Below are 21,254 nucleotides of genomic sequence, written 5' to 3'. Positions count from 1 at the left end.
CCCCACCGCCTCTCGCTCCAACCCTGTGTTCACTCCCAATACTGTAGCCAATCAGACAGACAGACAGACAGACAGACAGAGAGAGACAGACAGACAGGCATTAGATCAGCGAAATAAAGACATGGACACAAGGGATTTAAACTCAACAGGATAATTTCAATTTTATTTTTTATCTTTTGTATTTTTTTGCAATTTTTTTTTCACGTGGAGTCCATAGAATAGAATAGAAGAGAAGAGAAGAGAAGAGAAGACGAGAACAGTGGTTGTTTGAACGTCTCAGATATAATATATATATATATATATATATATAATTAAATTTCTCTCTGCGTCATCTTCAGAAGGTTAATATTAATAATACATCATACACAGTAACACAGCACAAACTTAGCGGCATCTCGAAATCACAGACACACCAGGAACAACTTACAATAGATTGTTTATATAGTTATCTATTTATAACAGAGAGAGAGAGGAAGAGAGAGAAGGAGAAAATGAAAGGCCGAGAGACAGCGAGAGGGAGAGAGAGAAGGGGCAGAGGGGAACGACAGAGAGACTGAGAGGAGCGGGGAGACAGAAAGAGAGAGAGAGAGAGAGAGAGATTGTGATGCATCTTATCAGTGTCTTGATTCTTTGTTTCTAAAAAAAAAAAAAATCTCAGCAAAAAAAAAAAAGTCAAGAACAATGAAATAAGAAAACGAAAGACACGACGGGGTAGAGGAGAAGAGGAAAGTGGAATAAAGGACTCCTGCACTGACTGGACACACAGCTGGCTCCCCACACAAGCCCTGACCCCTGACCCCCGCCTCACTCCAGCATCAACAGCCACGGTGTTGGGGCTGCAGGTGAGTCGACCTGCCTCTCCGTCTCCGTCTGCCTGTAGCATTTACTGTGTCGTGCTCTTTCACTCACGCACACGCACACGCGCACGCGCACACACACACGCACATATATATTATTCATGTAGGGGTTTCTTTGGATAAAATACATTGGCCAAATATATAATAGCAATAATGATTATTATTACAATAACAGTCATAAAAATAACATAAATAAATACATTTGAATGAAGAGAGCACTGGAGTAAAAAGAAAACGGGACAGAGAGAGAGAGATAGTGATGAGAGAGAGGGGAAGGGAGGGAGAGGGAGAGAGAGAGGGGGTTGTTGATTGGCTGTTGATCTGGGGGTCAGAGGCAGACAGACTCATGACCGCTGTCTCCGTCTGAGACGCAGGAGACGGGTTTAGACGATGAAAGACAATACACACAGACATGAAAGACAATAACCGGGACACAGTTCAGCTTGACTTGCGCTCATATTGTGTTCTTCATTCCAGTCGCGGTTTGAATGTCTCCTGCTGTGGTCAGCGGTGACGGCGCGCTGCTGGTCAATGTCACCGTCCTCTTGCTTTGCTCTCAAGACGCTGAGTTTTGGTCTGCGGGAGTGGGGGGGGGGGGGATTGTGATGTCATGTGATGCTGAGATTACAGCAGGTCTGGAGCAGTGCAGTTACACAAACCAGCCAGCAGAGGGGGATACAAACGCACGATGCCACAGAGACGCAGCCACAATCAGCCATAACAATAATAACGTCAGCAGTGAGAGATCAAGTATATAATCTCGGGTGATTGGCTCAAGCCTCTGACCTCTGACCTCTGAGATAAAAGTGGTGTGGACAGAGATGTGCCCCCCCCACACACAATGTCCGCAGGTGTGTTAAATTGTGTCGGTGTTATTAAGGATAAAAGCCTCTGCTAATTGAGTTTGTGGCTCAAAATACAGCCCCACATCACATCACATCTCTCCTCCTTCCTCCCTCTCTCTCTGTCTCTCCCTCTCGCTGTGTGTTTCGGTGCATCTCTCTATCTCTCTCCCTCTCCCTCTCTCCCTCCTGACTGCATTAAAACTCTGCAGATTGTTTTCTTCTCTTAATGTTACAGACGTTTCTGAAGACGGCTCAAATCACAGGTATCGAAAACGCGCCTCCTTTCTGAAAGCTGCTGAAAAGACGGGACACAAAACAGGGAGAGAGACGGAGAGAAGGACGGAGGAGAGGAGACATAATCCAAAGGAAAACAAACGCACGTACAAAATAAATGAATAAATGAACAAAATCGATCGATCGATAAAAAGATCACGTGGCGGGGGCAGCTGTGTGGACCGCTGTCCCGAACTGGCGGCCGATACTATTCACTACGTCATCTCGAGCATTAGTGTAGAAGCAGAAATCCATACACAACATATATTCATGTATATATATATGTCTTCATATTGATATTTACACAGCACAGACAAGTACATTCGCTCAAAATGTATCAGTATTATAATCATTTGAATGTCATCGTCATTTCTTTTTTTTGTTTCCCCCCCTTTGTGTTTTAAAACCAGTTCACTCTGTTTTGGTACTGTGTGGTTTTCAAGTTTGTTTATTCATTTATTTATCTATTTGATCTATCTATCTGTTTTTTTTGTGTGTTCTTGTGTTTTTTTTAAACGTCACTGTCTGGGAAAGGCTACAGGAGCAGCACACTGACACAAAGACACCCCCCCCCTCCCTCTGAGTGATAAACCCCCACCCCTTCTGCTCACGGACGGATAGATGGACAAACAGACAGACAGAGGGACAGAGGGATCTTCAGTGAAGCCAGTGGCTCTCTGCTACACACTATCCACCTCCTTCTGCAGAGAAAAAGCGGGAGAGAGAGACGGAGAGAGACGGAAACAGAAAGGATGAGAAGATAGATATATAAGTAAGCATCATATTGAACTGACACACTCATACACACACAGACACACTCCCCTCCTCCGGTGTCACTCACCGCCTCGCTGCTGCTCGGCTCGGGCCGCGCCGCTCACATCTGGTTGGAGAAAGAGGTGGGCGCCCCCTGCTGGCTGTAGCCACCCTGGGTGTAGTCCCCGCCCTGGTTGTAGCCGCCCTGCTGGCCGTAGTCGGGCTGGTAGCCGCCCTGGGATGCGGCGTAGGGATCCCCGCCCTGGCTGTAGCCGCCCTCCTGGCCGTAGCCGGGCCCGGGCTGACCAAAGGACTCAGGGGCGGGCTGCTTCTCCTGGGCGGGGGGTGGGTAGCGCATGAACGGGGCGGTCCAGCCGGTCTCCTTGAACACGAACCACAGGTTACCGAGCCAGAGGATGAGGTTCAGGAAGCCGAATACCTGGAGAGAAAGGCAGGGGGGCATCAACATGCGTCAGTGTTCCACTGCGTCAGTCTGACAACACCCCAGTGTGTCAGTGTGCCAGTGTACACCAGTCTCCCAATGTGTCAGTGTGTCAGTCTCCCAGTGTGTCAGTGTGTCGCAGTCTCCCAGTGTGTCAGTGTGTAGCAGTCTCCCAGTGTGTCAGTGTGCCAGTGTATCAGTGTATAGCAGTCTCCCAGTCCCAGTGTGTCAGTGTGTAGCCGTCTCCCAGTGTGTCAGTGTGTAACAGTCTCCCATTGTGTCAGTGTGTAGCAGTCTCCCATTGTGTCAGTGTGTCAGTCTCCCATTGTGTCAGTGTGTAGCCATCTCCCAGTGTGTCAGTCTCCCAGTGTGTCAGGTTGTAGGAGTCTCCCAGGCCCAGTGTGACTCACGACGGAGGTGTTGAGGCCAGACATGACGGGGTCGTGCACTTCCTTGCAGCGGTTCTCTTCACGCTCGCAGGCTGTCACCAGTGTGAGAACGCGCTCGGGGTCTGTGGCCGTCTTAACGTCGGACAGCCCCTTGGCCCAGGCGGCCGAGCTCACCAGCCACATGAAGGCAAATACACACGTCACGCCAAAGTCCTGCAATGCACACAAAGCCTGTTACATGCACACACAGCCTGGCCAATCACACGCAGAAAGAAGTAGAGAGACAGACAGAAGTAGAGAAACACAGAGACACAAACAGAAGTAGAGAGAGACATAGAGAGAGACAGATAGAAGAAGAGAGACACAGAGAGATGCAGAGAGACAGACACCCATCTGGGCATCCAACCCTGACTCACCACCATGGGGCCCTTGTTGTTCTCTCTGTATTTCTCCTGGAAGAAGAAGTAGATGAGCAGCGCGGCCAGTGAGTACAGGAAGGTGAAGACGCCGATGGTGACGAAGAACTGCGCCGAGGATGAGTAATCGCCCACCAGGAACAGGCGCTCGCTGCCGCCCTTAGTGCAGGTCGGTGCATCAAAATACACCTGGTGCAGCCTGGGAGGAGGGAGGGAGCAGAGGTGAGGCTCTCTACTGGGGCAAAGACCCAGACAGACAAACAGACACTGAGAGAACACAGAGGACAGACAGACGGATTCAACCACAGACAGACAGACCAACACTGAGAGATAACTGAATAACAGTTACACAGGGCCAAGCAGACACTGTACTGACAGACACTCTGACAGATACACAGACACACGGACAGAGAAAATGACACACTGACAGAGAAACTGACACACTGACAGATACACAGAGACAGACAGACAGTCTCATACCTGAAGGGGTACTCAAACTGCACCTCTATGCTGAGATCGCTCTCGTTGCGTGTCTTGCACTCCACGCTCATGCGGAACTCGCCGGAGTAGCTCCCACACGTGGCGAACGCAAAGATGGCAAACACCTGCAGGAGGGGCGGCACTGCGTCACACACACTGGCACTGCACTCTCAGCTCAAGGGTACCCCCCCACACCCACCACAACTCATATTCACTTTCATTGTTAACTCCTGCTGTGTGTAACAGAACCGGCAGGGTATTGCGAACATTACTGGACTGGACTGGACTGGACTGGACTGGACTGCTGCAGAGTCACACACTGAAACACACAGACTCACCCACACACACAAACTCACACTCACTCACTCTCTCACACACAAACACACAGTCACTCACTCACGCTGTCACACGTGTTCGCTCTCTGCAGGAGATTAAGCGTGTCTATTTTTACTGGTGCTCCGCAGAGCGGATTGAGTCTGGGATCCTGATATTAATCCCTCTCACTGGAGCACCATCTGTCACCCGCCCTGCGAGAGGGGCAGCCACACAACCACAGCCACAAGAACAACAAGCACTCACACACGACAACAGCAACGGAGGCTGGGATGACCACGGGGACAGGGATTGTGCGGCAGGACTGGCAGCTCAACACAACCCAGAGCCGAGAGGAACAACAAGCGCCCAGATCTGTGTCCCCCAAGGAGCTGGGGCTGTTGTCGGCTTTCACACTCCTATATGTGTGTGTAGTTTGTGTAAAACTCTGGAGTGGTTATACAACCTTGTGGGATTATACAAACGTGAGTGTGTGACAGTGTTTGGGTGTCTGCTCCGTGTCCTGATGCTCTATTGCACTCTGCACACGCTAGCTGCATGGAGGTGACAGCTGTGTGGCCAGAGCGCGTCACCGAGTCTGAGAGCGTGTGAGTGTGAGAGTCGGGGAGGGAGTCGGTAAAGGGATGAGTCATCCCCCCCCCACACACACACCTCACCCCCCTCACATCACACTGTAAAAGCGCTGTGCAGGCCAGTTTCCACGGCAACGGGATCCAAGAGAGGAGCAGGGGGTGACGTAGCGGTGCCGTTTCCACGGAGACAGCGATGTTCAGCACCTGAGTTGTAATAGGCGTGTCTGTGTGTGTGTCTGCATGTGTGTTTGTGTGTGTGTGTGTATGCGTGTCTGTGTGTGTGTGTGTCTGCGTGTGTTTGTGTGTGTGTGTGTGTGTCTGCGTGTGTGTGAGTGTCTGCATGTGTGTTTGTGTGTGTGTGTGTGTGTGTGTGTCTGCATGTGTGTGTGTGTGTGTGTGTGTGTGTGCGTAACTCTCACTCACACACTGTTCCTACAGCCCCCTACTGTAACAGGACTTTGTCACTACTGTTACCCCTCCTGTTATAACACACCTGGTTATAACTGGGTTATTACCTCCACTGAGGAGGTTACACTGCTAATGTAACAAAAAAGAAAATCTCACCTACTGCCCTCGGCTTTCCCTTCCTCCCCTTCTTCCCCCCCCCCCTCTCTCTCTCTCTCTCTCTCTCTCTCTCTCTCTCTCTCTCTCTCTCAATCTCTCTTCCTCTCTCTATCTCTCTGTCTGTCTCTCATTTAAGCCCTGCTAATCCCCTTTTTCTTACTAACCAAATACACACTCCCACATCTACAGACACACACACACTCTCTCTCTCACGCATACACACTCACACATCTATAGACAAACACACTCACATATCTGACACCCCCCACACACACTCACTCTCTCACACAGAGACCCTTGAGTATTTACACTGAGCACAGCTCTACATTTCTCACTGGCCAGAGACCTCGACACACAGATGACTGTGAGGCGAGGCGGCTGGCTGGGCCCTGTGACAGCTTCCTGTGTGACAGCTTGCTGTGGGACAGCTTTCTGTGGGGCTGCCACTCCGGCACGGAGACACGGCGCCCTGGCATGAATACACAGCTGCACTCCAGCCCCCGTGACGCAATGACATCTATCACTATACCCCCTGGACACGGAGATGCTGAACCTGACTGGACACACGGGGATAATCATCAAGTATTATCACTGATATTATTATACTGTCATTAGTAGTATTAGTAGTATAGTATTGTTATGGTTGTTATTTATAAAATCATTATTATTATTATTATATTCTTAGTATTATCAGTAGCAGTAGACGTAGTAGTCGCATGGTCTAGGTGAGACAGGGCTGGACACAGGGCAGGGCAACTATTTTTACCATATTTATAATTATAATTATATTATCATTATTTTTACTCCCTGCTGCTCTGTGACGAGGAGGAGGAGGAGGAAGGTGATCATGACTCACACAGAGCTGAACCACTGGGGACCAGGACACTGTGCTGCTAGAAACAGCACCGAGAGAGAGAGAGCGAGGGAGAAGGAGAGAGAGGGAGAGAGAGAGAGGAAGAGGGAGAGATATTTTTTTCCTTCTGTACTTTAATACATCTTATTGTGATTTATAATTATATTATTTATTTTCCATATATGTATGTATGTCCAATTGCTTTGACAATACAATTTTTTTTGTCATGTCAATAAAGCACTTTGAATTGAATTGAATTGAGAGAGAGAGAGAGAGAGAGAGATAGAGAGAGAGAGGGGGAGGAGAGACAGCCTCTCTGTACTGTCTGTGCTCAGCCCAGCCCTGTATAGTATGAGTCACACTCACACACACACACACACACGTACACACATAAGAACATACACACACACAAACACACACTTGCATACACAAGCACTCAATCACACATGCATATGCATATACACACACAGACACACACACACACATATATATATATATATATATGTATATATATGTATACACTCACGCATGCATGCACACTCACACACACACACACACACACAGCAGGTCTGACGTTCAGTCTCAATCTGTCTCCCCTCCCCCACCACACACTGAACAGCCTGTACACACTGCGGCCTAAACACCTCTCTGTCCTCTTCAAACACACACACACTCCTGTGTAAAGTTCAGCGGCCCGCTAATTTTTGTTTATTGTCTTTTCTGTTTTGAATACAACAAGATAATAATAATAATAAATAGGGGGATTATTATAATTATAATAAGCAAACTATGTAAAACATAAAGCCTGGCTGGCATTTCAGTCCTGGCAGTGCTTGGCAACACCAACACTGCCCTGGGAATCCCAGTCACAGGCACTTGTTGTTCACAGCCACTGTTTTTGTTCAATACGCAAAAACAGAATGGACTCTTTTCCCCTGGACACTGCTGGTCACTACTGGACACTGCTGGGCATTGTAGGACACTGCTGGGCACTACTGGACACTGCTGGGCATTATAGGACACTGCTGGGCACTACTGGACACTGCTGGACACTACTGGACACTGCTGGGCATTATAGGACACTGCTGGGCACTATAGGACACTACTGGACACTGCTATACACTATAGGACAATGCTGGACACTGCTGGGAACTACTGGGCACTGCTGGGCACTACTGGACACTGCTGGGCATTATAGGACACTGCTGGGCACTGCTGGACACTACTGGACACTGCTGGGCATTATAGGACACTGCTGGGCACTATAGGACACTGCTGGGCACTGCTATACACTATAGGACAATGCTGGACACTGCTGGGAACTACTGGGCACTGCTGGGCACTACTGGACACTGCTGGGCATTATAGGACACTGCTGGGCACTATAGGACACTGCTGGGCACTGCTATACACTATAGGACAATGCTGGACACTGCTGGGAACTACTGGGCACTGCTGGGCACTACTGGACACTGCTGGGCATTATAGGACACTGCTGGGCACTATAGGACACTGCTGGGCACTGCTATACACTATAGGACAATGCTGGACACTGCTGGGAACTACTGGGCACCGCTGGGCACTGCTGGACACTGCTGGGCACTGCTGGACACTGCTGGGTCACCAGTACAAGAAGGAGGGGCAGTGGTGAGGGATCAGAGTCTGTGTGAGTGTGAGTGTGTGTGTGTGAGAGAGTGTGTTATTGTGTGTGTGTGAGAGAATGTGTTATGTGTGTGCTGTTCTGTGCCTCTCTGGCTCTGTCTCCCACACTCAATAATTCAGCCAAACTGGCACCTTCTAATGCTGAGGTGACCTTCAAATACGCGTGGGGGGGGGAGAGAGAGAGAGAGAGAGAGAGAGAGAAAAGGTAGAGGAACAAAGAGAGAGACTCCCTGCTAAACACTGTCTGAGCATACACGTGTGGGAGAAATTGCGTGTTTTCATTCTGCATCTGTCCATGTGCGTGACTGTGTAATAGTGTGTCATTCAGCCATTGAGTGTGTCAGTCAGTCAGTCAGTGCGTCAGTCAGTCTGTGTCAGTCAGTCAGTGCGTCAGTCAGTGTATCAGTGTGTCAATCAGTCAGTGTGTCAGTCAGTCAGTCAGTGTATCAGTGTGTCAGTGCGTCAGTCAGTGCGTCAGTCAATCAGTCAGTCAGTGTGTCAGTGCGTCAGTCAGTCAGTTTATTCTGCAATGCACTACAGTGTGAGTGGCTCCATGCACCAGCCCTGTATGTGACGAAGCCCCACCCACAACGATCCCTCACAGTAAAACTGCACAGAACAGCACTTCTGCCATCCTGGATACACAGCCAGACGCCCCTCAGAGTGGAGACACGAGGGGTTCAGCACCGGTGTAACCCAGTGAAGGCATGGCAGTCTGGGGACCACAGTACAGTGCCCTCCAGTGCTGTGCTGTGCTGTGCTGTGTGTCAGTGCTGTGTTGTGTGTCAGTGCTGAGTGTCAGTGCTGTGTTGTGTGTCAGTGTTGTGTTGTGTGTCAGTGTTGTGCTGTGTTCTGTGTTGTGTGTCAGTGCTGTGCTGTGTTCTGTGTTGTGTGTCAGTGCTGTGCTGTGTTCTGTGTCAGTGCTGTGTGTCAGTGCTGTGCTGTGTTCTGTGTTGTATGTCAGTGCTGTGCTGTGTGTTGTGTGTCAGTGATGTGCTGTGTTTTGTGTTGTATGTCAGTGCTGTGCTGTGTGTTGTGTGTCAGTGCTGTGCTGTGTTCTGTGTTGTGTGTCAGTGTTGTGCTGTGTTCTGTGTTGCGAGTCAGTGCTGTGTTGTGTGTCAGTGCTGTGTTGTGTTCTGTGTTGTATGTCAGTGCTGTGTTGTGTGCTGTGCTGTTTTGTGTTGTATGTCAGTGCTGTGCTGTGTGTTGTGTGTCAGTGATGTGCTGCGTTCTGTGCCGTGTTGCGTGTCAGTGCTGTGTGTCAGTGCTTTGCTGTGTTCTGTGTTGTGCGTCAGTGCTGTACTGTGTGTCAGTACTGTATTGTGTGCCAGTGCTGTGTTGTGTGTCAGTACTGAGTGTCAGTGCTGTGCTGTGTGTCAGTGCTGTGCTGTGTTCTGTGTTGTATGTCAGTGCTGTGTTGTGTGCTGTGTGTCAGTGCTGTGTTGTGTGTCACTGCTGTGCTGTGTTCTGTGTTGTATGTCAGTGCTGTGTTGTGTGTCAGTGCTGAGTGTCAGTGCTGTGTTGTGTGTCAGTGCTGTGCTGTGTTCTGTGTTGTGTGTCAGTGTTGTGTGTCAGTGCTGTGTGTCAGTGCTGTGCTGTGTTCTGTGTTGTATGTCAGTGCTGTGTTGTGTGCTGTGTGTCAGTGCTGTGCTGTGTGTCAGTGCTGTGCTGTGTTGTGTGTCAGTGCTGTGCTGTGTTCTGTGTTGTATGTCAGTGCTGTGTTGTGTGTCAGTGCTGAGTGTCAGTGCTGTGTTGTGTGTCAGTGCTGTGCTGTGTTCTGTGTTGTGTGTCAGTGTTGTGTGTCAGTGCTGTGTGTCAGTGCTGTGCTGTGTTCTGTGTTGTATGTCAGTGCTGTGTTGTGTGCTGTGTGTCAGTGCTGTGCTGTGTGTCAGTGCTGTGCTGTGTTGTGTGTCAGTGCTGTGCTGTGTTCTGTGTTGTATGTCAGTGCTGTGTTGTGTGTTGTGTGTCAGTGATGTGCTGTGTTTTGTGTTGTATGTCAGTGCTGTGCTGTGTGTTGTGTGTCAGTGCTGTGCTGTGTTCTGTGTTGTGTGTCAGTGCTGTGCTGTGTGTTGTGTGTCAGTGCTGTGCTGTGTTCTGTGTTGTGTGTCAGTGTTGTGCTGTGTTCTGTGTTGCGAGTCAGTGCTGTGTTGTGTGTCAGTGCTGTGTTGTGTGCTGTGCTGTGTGTTGTGTGTCAGTGCTGTGCTGTGTGTTGTGTGTCAGTGTTGTGCTGTGTTTTGTGTTGCGAGTCAGTGCTGTGTTGTGTGTCAGTGCTGTGTTGTGTTCTGTGTTGTATGTCAGTGCTGTGTTGTGTGCTGTGCTGTGTGTTGTGTGTCAGTGCTGTGCTGTTTTGTGTTGTATGTCAGTGCTGTGCTGTGTGTTGTGTGTCAGTGTTGTGCTGTGTTCTGTGTTGTGTGTCAGTGTTGTGCTGTGTTCTGTGTTGCGAGTCAGTGCTGTGTTGTGTGTCAGTGCTGTGTTGTGTGCTGTGCTGTTTTGTGTTGTATGTCAGTGCTGTGCTGTGTGTTGTGTGTCAGTGCTGTGCTGTGTTCTGTGTTGCGAGTCAGTGCTGTGTTGCGAGTCAGTGCTGTGTTGTGTTCTGTGTTGTGTGTCAGTGTTGTGCTGTGTTCTGTGTTGCGAGTCAGTGCTGTGTTGTGTGTCAGTGCTGTGTTGTGTGTTGTGTGTCAGTGATGTGCTGTGTTCTGTGCTGTGTTGTGTGTCAGTGCTGTGCTGTTTTGTGTTGTATGTCAGTGCTGTGCTGTGTGTTGTGTGTCAGTGATGTGCTGTGTTCTGTGCTGTGTTGCGTGTCAGTGCTGTGCGTCAGTGCTGTGTTGTGTGTCAGTGCTTTGCTGTGTTCTGTGTTGTGCGTCAGTGCTTTACTGTGTGTCAGTACTGTGTTGTGTGTCAGTGCTGTGTTGTGTGTCAGTGCTGTGCTGTGTGTCAGTGCTGTGTTGTGTGTCAGTGCTGAGTGTCAGTGCTGTGTTGTGTGTCACTGCTGTACTATGTTGTATGTCAGTGCTGTGCTGTGTGTCAGTGCTGTGTTGTGTGCTGTGTTCTGTGCTGTGTTGTGTGTCACTGCTGTGCTGTGTTATGTGTCAGTGATGTGCTGTGTTTTGTGTTGTATGTCAGTTCTGTGTTGTGTGTCAGTGCTGTGCTGTGTTCTGTGTTGTGTGTCAGTACTGTGCTGTGTTCTGTGTTGTGTGTCAGTGTTGTCCTGTGTTCTGTGTTGTATGTCAGTGCTGTGTTGTGTGCTGTGTCAGTGCTGTGTTGTGTGCTGTGTTCTGTGTTGTGTGTCAGTGTTGTGTGTCAGTGCTGTGTGTCAGTGCTGTGCTGTGTTCTGTGTTGTATGTCAGTGCTGTGTTGTGTGCTGTGCTGTTTTGTGTTGTATGTCAGTGCTGTGCTGTGTGTTGTGTCAGTGATGTGCTGTGTTTTGTGTTGTATGTCAGTGCTGTGCTGTGTGTTGTGTGTCAGTGTTGTGCTGTGTTGTGTTGCGAGTCAGTGCTGTGTTGTGTGTCAGTGCTTTGCTGTGTTCTGTGTTGTATGTCAGTGCTGTGTTGTGTGTCAGTGCTGTGTTGTGTTCTGTGTTGTATGTCAGTGCTGTGTTGTGTGCTGTTTTGTGTTGTATGTCAGTGCTGTGCTGTGTGTTGTGTGTCAGTGATGTGCTGTGTTTTGTGTTGTATGTCAGTGCTGTGCTGTGTGTTGTGTGTCAGTGCTGTGCTGTGTTCTGTGTTGTGTGTCAGTGTTGTGCTGTGTTCTGTGTTGCGAGTCAGTGCTGTGTTGTGTGTCAGTGCTGTGTTGTGTTCTGTGTTGTATGTCAGTGCTGTGTTGTGTGCTGTGCTGTTTTGTGTTGTATGTCAGTGCTGTGCTGTGTGTTGTGTGTCAGTGATGTGCTGTGTTTTGTGTTGTATGTCAGTGCTGTGCTGTGTGTTGTGTGTCAGTGATGTGCTGTGTTTTGTGTTGTATGTCAGTGCTGTGCTGTGTGTTGTGTGTCAGTGTTGTGCTGTGTTCTGTGTTGTGTGTCAGTGCTGTGCTGTGTTCTGTGTTGCGAGTCAGTGCTGTGTTGTGTGTCAGTGCTGTGTTGTGTGCTGTGCTGTTTTGTGTTGTATGTCAGTGCTGTGCTGTGTGTTGTGTGTCAGTGATGTGCTGTGTCCTGTGCTGTGTTGCGTGTCAGTGCTGTGCGTCAGTGCTGTGTTGTGTGTCAGTGCTTTGCTGTGTTCTGTGTTGTGCGTCAGTGCTGTACTGTGTGTCAGTACTGTGTTGTGTGCCAGTGCTGTGTTGTGTGTCAGTGCTGTGCTGTGTGTTGTGTGCTGTGTTGTGTGTCAGTGCTGAGTGTCAGTGCTGTGTTGTGTGTCAGTGCTGTGTTGTGTGTCACTGCTGTACTATGTTGTGTGTCAGTGTTGTGCTGTGTTCTGTGTTGCGAGTCAGTGCTGTGTTGTGTGTCAGTGCTGTATTGTGTGCTGTGCTGTTTTGTGTTGTATGTCAGTGCTGTGCTGTGTGTTGTGTGTCAGTGCTGTGCTGTGTTCTGTGTTGCGTGTCAGTGCTGTGCGTCAGTGCTGTGTTGTGTGTCAGTGCTTTGCTGTGTTCTGTGTTGTGCGTCAGTGCTGTACTGTGTGTCAGTACTGTGTTGTGTGTCAGTGCTGTGCTGTGTGTTGTGTGCTGTGCTGTGTGTCAGTGCTGTGTTGTGTGTCAGTGCTGAGTGTCAGTGCTGTGTTGTGTGTCACTGCTGTACTATGTTGTATGTCAGTGCTGTGCTGTGTGTCAGTGCTGTGTTGTGTGCTGTGCTCTGTGCTGTGTTGTGTGTCACTGCTGTGCTGTGTGTTGTGTGTCAGTGATGTGCTGTGTTTTGTGTTGTATGTCAGTGCTGTGCTGTGTGTTGTGTGTCAGTGCTGTGCTGTGTTCTGTGTTGTGTGTCAGTGTTGTGCTGTGTTCTGTGTTGCGAGTCAGTGCTGTGTTGTGTGTCAGTGCTGTGTTGTGTTCTGTGTTGTATGTCAGTGCTGTGTTGTGTGCTGTGCTGTTTTGTGTTGTATGTCAGTGCTGTGCTGTGTGTTGTGTGTCAGTGATGTGCTGCGTTCTGTGCCGTGTTGCGTGTCAGTGCTGTGTGTCAGTGCTTTGCTGTGTTCTGTGTTGTGCGTCAGTGCTGTACCGTGTGTCAGTACTGTATTGTGTGCCAGTGCTGTGTTGTGTGTCAGTGCTGTGCTGTGTGTTGTGTGCTGTGCTGTGTGTCAGTGCTGTGTTGTGTGTCAGTGCTGAGTGTCAGTGCTGTGCTGTGTGTCAGTGCTGTGCTGTGTTCTGTGTTGTATGTCAGTGCTGTGTTGTGTGCTGTGTGTCAGTGCTGTGTTGTGTGTCACTGCTGTGCTGTGTTCTGTGTTGTATGTCAGTGCTGTGTTGTGTGTCAGTGCTGAGTGTCAGTGCTGTGTTGTGTGTCAGTGCTGTGCTGTGTTCTGTGTTGTGTGTCAGTGTTGTGTGTCAGTGCTGTGTGTCAGTGCTGTGCTGTGTTCTGTGTTGTATGTCAGTGCTGTGTTGTGTGCTGTGTGTCAGTGCTGTGCTGTGTGTCAGTGCTGTGCTGTGTTGTGTGTCAGTGCTGTGTTGTGTTCTGTGTTGTATGTCAGTGCTGTGTTGTGTGCTGTGCTGTTTTGTGTTGTATGTCAGTGCTGTGCTGTGTGTTGTGTGTCAGTGATGTGCTGTGTTTTGTGTTGTATGTCAGTGCTGTGCTGTGTGTTGTGTGTCAGTGATGTGCTGTGTGTTGTGTGTCAGTGCTGTGCTGTGTTCTGTGTTGTGTGTCAGTGTTGTGCTGTGTTCTGTGTTGCGAGTCAGTGCTGTGTTGTGTGTCAGTGCTGTGTTGTGTGCTGTGCTGTGTGTTGTGTGTCAGTGCTGTGCTGTGTGTTGTGTGTCAGTGTTGTGCTGTGTTTTGTGTTGCGAGTCAGTGCTGTGTTGTGTGTCAGTGCTGTGTTGTGTTCTGTGTTGTATGTCAGTGCTGTGCTGTGTGTCAGTGCTGTGTTGTGTGTCACTGCTGTACTATGTTGTGTGTCAGTGTTGTGCTGTGTGTCAGTGTTGTGCTGTGTGTCAGTGCTTTGGTGTGTTCTGTGTTGTATGTCAGTTCTGTGTTGTATGTCAGTGCTGTGCTGTGTTCTGTGTTGTGTGTCAGTGCTGTGCTGTGTGTCAGTGTTGTGCTGTGTGTCAGTGCTGTGCTGTGTTCTGTGTTGTGTGTCAGTGCTGTGTTGTGTGTCAGTGTTGTGCTGTGTGTCAGTGCTGTGCTGTGTTCTGTGTTGTGTGTCAGTGCTGTGCTGTGTGTCAGTGCTATGTTGTGTGTCACTGCTGTGCTATGTTGTGTGTCAGTGATGTGCTGTGTTCTGTGCTGTGCTGTTCTGTATGTCAGTGCTGTGCTGTGTGTTGTGTCAGTGATGTGCTGTGTTCTGTGCTGTGTTGTGCGTCAGTGCTGAGTGTCAGTGCTGTGCGTCAGTGCTGTGTTGTGTGTCAGTGTTGTGCTGTGTTCTGTGTTGTATGTCAGTGCTGTGTTGTGTGCTGTGTGTCAGTGCTGTGCTGTGTTGTGTGTCAGTGCTGTGTTGTGTTCTGTGTCAGTGCTGTGTTGTGTGCTGTGCTGTTTTGTGCGTCAGTGCTGAGTGTCAGTGCTGTGCTGTGTGTCAGTACTGTGTTGTGTGACAGTGTTGTGCTGTGTTCTGTGTTGTGTCAGTGCTGAGTGTCAGTGCTGTGTTGTGTGTCAGTGCTGTGCTGTGTGTCAGTGCTGTGTTGTGTGTCAGTGCTGAGTGTCAGTGCTGTGTTGTGTGTCAGTGCTGTGCTGTGTTGTGTGTCAGTGCTGTGTGTCAGTGCTGTGTTGTGTTCTGTGTCAGTGCTGTGTTGTGTGCTGTGCTGTTTTGTGCGTCAGTGCTGAGTGTCAGTGCTGTGCTGTGTGTCAGTACTGTGTTGTGTGACAGTGTTGTGCTGTGTTCTGTGTTGTGTCAGTGCTGAGTGTCAGTGCTGTGTTGTGTGTCAGTGCTGTGCTGTGTGTCAGTGCTGTGTTGTGTGTCAGTGCTGTGCTGTGTGTCAGTGCTGTGTTGTGTGTCAGTGCTGAGTGTCAGTGCTGTGTTGAGTGTCAGTGCTGTGCTGTGTTGTGTGTCAGTGCTGTGCTGTGTTGTGTGTCAGTGCTGTGCTGTGTTGTGTGTCAGTGCTGTGCTGTGCTGTGTGTCAGTGCTGTGTTGTGTGTCAGTGCTGAGTGTCAGTGCTGTGTTGTGTGTCAGTGCTGTGCTGTGTTGTGTGTCAGTGCTGTGTTGTGTGTCAGTGCTGTGCTGTGTTGTGTGTCAGTGCTGTGCTGTGTTGTGTGTCAGTGCTGTGTTCAGTGCTGCAGTGAGGGTGTGAGGCGGTGAGTCAGTGGAGGTGCGGAGACGCGCAGCACACAGCGACGGGGGCAGTTCTCGTTGTGTTCTCTCAGTTTTGCTTCTCCTGCCTGTTATTTTCTCAGAGCTACAGTCCACCGCTGCTGCGTTTGGGGTTTTTGGGTCCCGATCGAACTGACACGAGAACTCTGTGGCCCGCTGTGGGAAAAGCACACCGTGGCGACGTGCGGCAGACTCCCGCTGCTGCGTCAGGGAGTCTCCGTGTGTCTGATCACCGCCGACCCGACCTACAGCGCCCTGTGCGCACCACGGCACTCACACAGCATCACTGCGCAGACCCCCGAACTGGGACCACAGCAACAGAACCCCCACCGATTTATATCTGGCTTGTTTTTGGCTGAAGGAGTCATGGGGCACTTCTAAACTGAGGGAGCGCGGTGACAAACAGTGGACACTACACAGCCAATCGCGTTACTACGACACTGGACACTACTGAGAGAAATGGACACTGGACATTACTATACTGAGAGGACTGGACACTGGTGAGAGGAAAAGCTCAGGGACACCTGACTCAGTGGCGGACAGGGACTAAAGCATGCCTGTACTGCAAACCCTGTCCTCTGTGCTCTGACACCTCGACACTGTTGTCAGCAGCACGGCACAGCACCACTCTGCACTCACACACTGTCCACTGTGGAAGATCACGGCACGCTCACCCTCACTCCTGCACGGCCGCAGCCTCTCCTGTCTCTGGCTGTGTCGCTCCCCGTGCGTGTGGTGATTGTGGGTTGTGTGTATAGTATTCTGTACTCTGTCACACCGCTGTATACAATCATGTTAATTACCAGTCATTGTATGTGAAATGGTGTGTGTAACCCTTCCTAAACGATATGCACATATGCTATCCATGGATGTAATCAGATGTTTGTATTTAATTATGTTAAATTAGTAATTTATATAAAATGCAGCAGATATTAGGAGGCTCCAGCTGTCTGCAGTAGCGCCTGCGTCTCTGCTCAGCCCTGACGTGCTCTCTGCGCAAGTGCGTCTCCGCCGCCGCGCGCTCAATCCCCGTGACGTCACGGGCACCGTTTCGCGCGGTGACCTCCAGATGTGCGCGAGAAGGACACCACCCGTCCTCGCGTTACAGCGACAGCCATCATCATCATCATCATCATCATCACAGTACAGCCCCTGCCATATGCGCGACCCCCACTATATGAGGATGTTTTATTTTATTACACACGTGGACTTACCCATTGCAGGATCTTGATGAACCCCAGAGGCTCTTTGGCGACTTTAAACTGCCCAGTAGCAACCAACTGTCAGAAATAAGCACAGTTATGAAATTCAATATCATTACACGACAAATGCACACATTAATAAGGACTAGACACACCGACAGGCCACACAGGGCAGAGACCGGGGTTAATGATGATGCATTGTGATTATCCACAAGACTGCAATGCCGCTCCGATTGTTAATTCCGATTAATTGAGACCGTGTCTGTATCGCAGTGGAGGCGGTGTAATGGTGTAATTTGATTTTAGTGGCTAATAGCAGGGCGACACATTGTACCGGTCCCGGTACGCGCTTCATTCACGACGATCATAATGTCTGGGCTCGCCAGCGGGGCTGGTGCGCTGAGAGAGAGAGAGAGAGAGAGAGAGAGAGAGAGAGAGAGAGAGAGAGAGAGAGAGAGAGAGAGAGAGAGGGAATGAGAGAGAGAGATGAGAGAGAGAGAGAGAGAGAGAGGGGGAATGAGAGAGAGAGAGAATGAGAGAGAGAGAATGAGAGGGAGAGAGAGAGAGAGAGAGAGAGAGAGAGAGAATGAGAGGGAGAGAGAGAGAGAGAGAGAGAGAGAGAGAATGAGAGGGAGAGAGAGAGAGAGAGAGAGAGAGAGAGAGAGAGAGAGAGAGAGAGAGAGAGCTGGTGCGCCGTGTTGCTGCGTCTTGAAAGGTGCGCTCCTCTGGTTATTCGTACCGAACTGAAAGCCGGTGGGGGAGATAACCGGGGGTGTCGCCATCACTCGCGGTCTCTCCGACGCGCGGCTGCTGCTGAGGACAGGAGCCCGGGGTCCGCATCGCCAGTCCGGCTGAGATAGGGATAGGTGCACACATTCACAACCCCCCCAACACACACTCACACACTCACTCACACACACACACACTCACTCACACACACACACACTCACTCACACACACTCACACACACACTCACACACACACACACACACAGTGACACACACAGTGACACACACACACACCGACACTGCCCCTGTCCCGGGTGCACCCCACCCCCTCTTGTAGCAATGGCTGGAAATATGGCAACATCCATTTAATCAGCAGCAGCACCGGAATAAAAGCGGTGCGTTAGAAGTGTCGCAATGACATTTTTCGCCGCCTCTGAACCCCAGCCCTGCCTACACGTCACAGAAAATAAAGATTGATACAAATTGCCACCATCGACTCAATGAAGAGGACATTTTGCCCGTGAAAAACAGCTGGCCATTTTAATTATCCGGTGATGATGATGAAATTAATAACGATAATAATAATAACGATGCTGATTATATCATTAATAAGAATAATAATAATAATAGGTCCTGTCGCCTATGTGTTTGTGGCAGATCCAATCTCCTGCGGATTTCTGGGATTTTCCCAGTCCGACACAGCCACGCAGACAGCAGCAGAGCCGGGTTTCTGTGCCCGTCGTGCCCACACTCATCACACTCATCGCTCAATGTGTTTTTCTGTCACCCCGGACGCCCCTTCTCTGCCCGTCTCCCCCGCCACGCACATGCACCACAAAATGCACCAACACCAAATAACAGCCCGAGTAGCATCGCTATCAATGCTATGTGAATATATCAGATCTGCTGAACGATTCCTGTTGTTTTTGTAGAAGAGCTCCTACCTGATTCACAATATCCATCTTCGCCGCTCTGTCTCTCTCGAAGATAAGGAGATCAGCAGAGTGGGGGGAGGGAGGCGGTTTATCCGAACAGCCCCGCTGAGGGAGGGTCCACGGAACAGCCTATGGCGTCACAGGGTGAAGCTCGAGGACGGAAACGGGCGCCATCTTAGATACTGGCAGAGCAAGACCACTGCAATCATCCCTATCATTATTATTTATTTGTTAGCAGACTCCCTTATCCAGAGCAATACAAAGTGCAATCATACCTGGGAAGAGTAAAATACATAAATAAAACCACACAGACGTGTAAGAAATATTATAATTCCCAACCCATCTAAAAGGCACTGCAACCATAGCGGCTCTCATTCAAATGTACTGCCATATAAGTATGACTTTTGTTTTTCTAATATTTCATTATGTTATTATTGCTTCTGAAAATATCGGTCTCTGGAAGCATCTCGGCGTTGGCACTATTGCCAGGCTGGAGCGCAGTGCCGGGGGCTGCAGTTCAGGGTTGTTTGCCACAGTAATAGACGAGCCCACAGGCTGCCAGCTCACACAGACGGCCATCTGCCTCCGGGCCACAGCCAGGCTGCCAACTGGCCCCGGCGCCTGAGACACTTTCGGGCCAAACGGGGGGATAGTAACACCGCCCTGAACCCCAACAGTGAACGACCACTGTGAACCTGAATTGATTCGCTGCTAATTCAAGATGAAAACACGTTAAAAAATACATTTAAAGAAAAAGCCCAGAATATTTGCATTAGTATTTTTTATCTATCCATCACTTGCAGCAATCAGTTCATCACAGGTCCATTCAGCTGGTCTCAGCACCAGCACTGTCCCTCTCTGCGGTGGTCCCGTTCCACAGATAAACTACTTCAGCTCTGCGCGATTAGTCAGTGCCATTAATGAAACACAAAATACAGTATACGAAGAGACCAAGAGTTACATGAAGGTCAGCAGAACTGGGCCACAGGCACATGAAACCGCAGGGTGAATGGTCAGCAGTGCCGGAGGTAAGCAGGCCTGGCCAGTCTCAACACTCACTGGCTGGCTGCTGGAGAGAATCACATTATTAGACTTTTATATTCGGTTGTAAGATGTCTGCTCTTGAAAAAAACAATTTGCGTTTCTAAGACCTGGGTCTGTGATGGTGACTTGCGGGAAACACACAGAAGCTTTTCCACAAACACAACGTATGCCGGGCCAGAGAGACGCTGCAGAGCCCGGCTCCTGTCTGGGTGCGACTGCAGGACACTGTCCGCATACTGATCAAAGACTGAAGGCACTGTGGCTCAAGTCTGTGTTACACTGTGGTCTGTCCTGTTACTGTCAGTGACTCTGCAGCAGTCCAGTCTAGTCCAGTCCAAGTGTTGATAGCAGGTTGTATCTCACTCCAGACTCTTTTCATAAAAGCCTCTCCTATATAATTCCTCCTCCTCCTCCTCCTCGCAGTCTTAGACTGGTCGCTGGGTTCTGATGACACAGTGTGTCTTTGTAAAGGTCAGTGAAAGGATCGTAACTCAACAAGAGCCCAGCAGCACAGAAACACAGGAAACGAAGACAGAGACACGTGACAAGAGCCAAGACAAGACGGAAAGAAATCGGGAAAAATAAGATTTTAATTTACTACAAAGAATAAAAAAGAAAGATGTGAATCAGGGTCTTTATTCCTGCACACCAACCCCCCCGCCACCTCCCCTACAGCGAGGTCCTGGTGTTCTCCAGCAAGAGTCCAAAACAGGGACACGCAACGCACCGCTCTCAGGCCGGTGCAGACTGTGCCCGTCAGAAACTGGTGGAGAGAGGGCGCCCCATGAGACGGGAGTGAGCTCTGATGTCATCGAGCCCGGGAGCCTCATTCTGATGCGAGTCTCCAGAGAGCCACACATCCCACGAGGAGGACTGAGCGTTAGACCAGATAGAATCCCCGACTCCTGGCAACCTGCACCCCATCGCAAGCGCAACTCATTGATCGTCAGCGGCCATTTCCCACTACGTATCAACGGAACAAAAACATGGTGGGGAGAAGGAGAGCGAGAGAGAGAGGGGTAGAGGGACAGGCAGAAAGAGAAGCAGAAGGAGAAGGAGAAGGAGTTGGCTGTTCTTTGATGTGCTGACATGCTGCCTGTATTGAATTATTCCGCAGGGAAAGATGTGCTGATCTGTTGACGACTGGGATTAAATCTCATCACACAGAGCCGAGGCAAACAGTCATCGGCTGTAACTCATGAATCATCGCCGGTAGAACATGGAGAGCCGACACAGAGAGCCCGCGTGTGTGCGTGTGTCTGTGCTACGCGTTAATGATGTCATAAAATCAGTGTACACAGAGAAGTGCGGGATACAAAATGGCTACAAGAGATCAGAGTTCTTCACTCAGGGGCGGGGAGTGAGGCAGGGCTGCAGTCTGAGCCCAACACTGTTCAACATCTACATCAACGAGTTGACAACAGTGCTGGAGCGGTCTGACGCCCCCGGCCTCGCTCTCCACGACACAGAGATCAAGTTCCTGCTCTACACAGATGACCTGGTGCCGCCCACAGAGCAGGATCTGCAACAGAACCGGGC

The 21,254-nt window shown here is 49.9% G+C and overlaps 1 protein-coding gene across 1 annotated transcript; it reads right to left on the bottom strand.

The window, feature by feature from the left end:
- Positions 1 to 135: 135 nt before the first annotated feature.
- Positions 136 to 18,741, bottom strand: sypa (synaptophysin a). Its single transcript, XM_066710091.1, has 7 exons — positions 18,681 to 18,741; positions 17,021 to 17,086; positions 4,456 to 4,580; positions 3,976 to 4,174; positions 3,581 to 3,772; positions 2,817 to 3,167; positions 136 to 2,676 (listed from the first exon to the last, which is right to left on the bottom strand). Exons 1-6 carry the CDS (start codon positions 18,696 to 18,698, stop codon positions 2,850 to 2,852), a joined length of 918 nt encoding a protein of 305 aa, XP_066566188.1. The 5' UTR covers positions 18,699 to 18,741; the 3' UTR covers positions 136 to 2,676; positions 2,817 to 2,849.
- Between the last annotated feature and the right edge of the window lie 2,513 nt (positions 18,742 to 21,254).

This window comes from Amia ocellicauda, chromosome 7 (genome assembly GCF_036373705.1).
Source record: "Amia ocellicauda isolate fAmiCal2 chromosome 7, fAmiCal2.hap1, whole genome shotgun sequence".
Classification (NCBI taxonomy): Eukaryota; Metazoa; Chordata; class Actinopteri; order Amiiformes; family Amiidae; genus Amia; species Amia ocellicauda.
The sequence above is the reverse complement of the archived record's forward strand: the minus strand, read 5'-3'. Positions and strand labels throughout refer to the sequence as shown.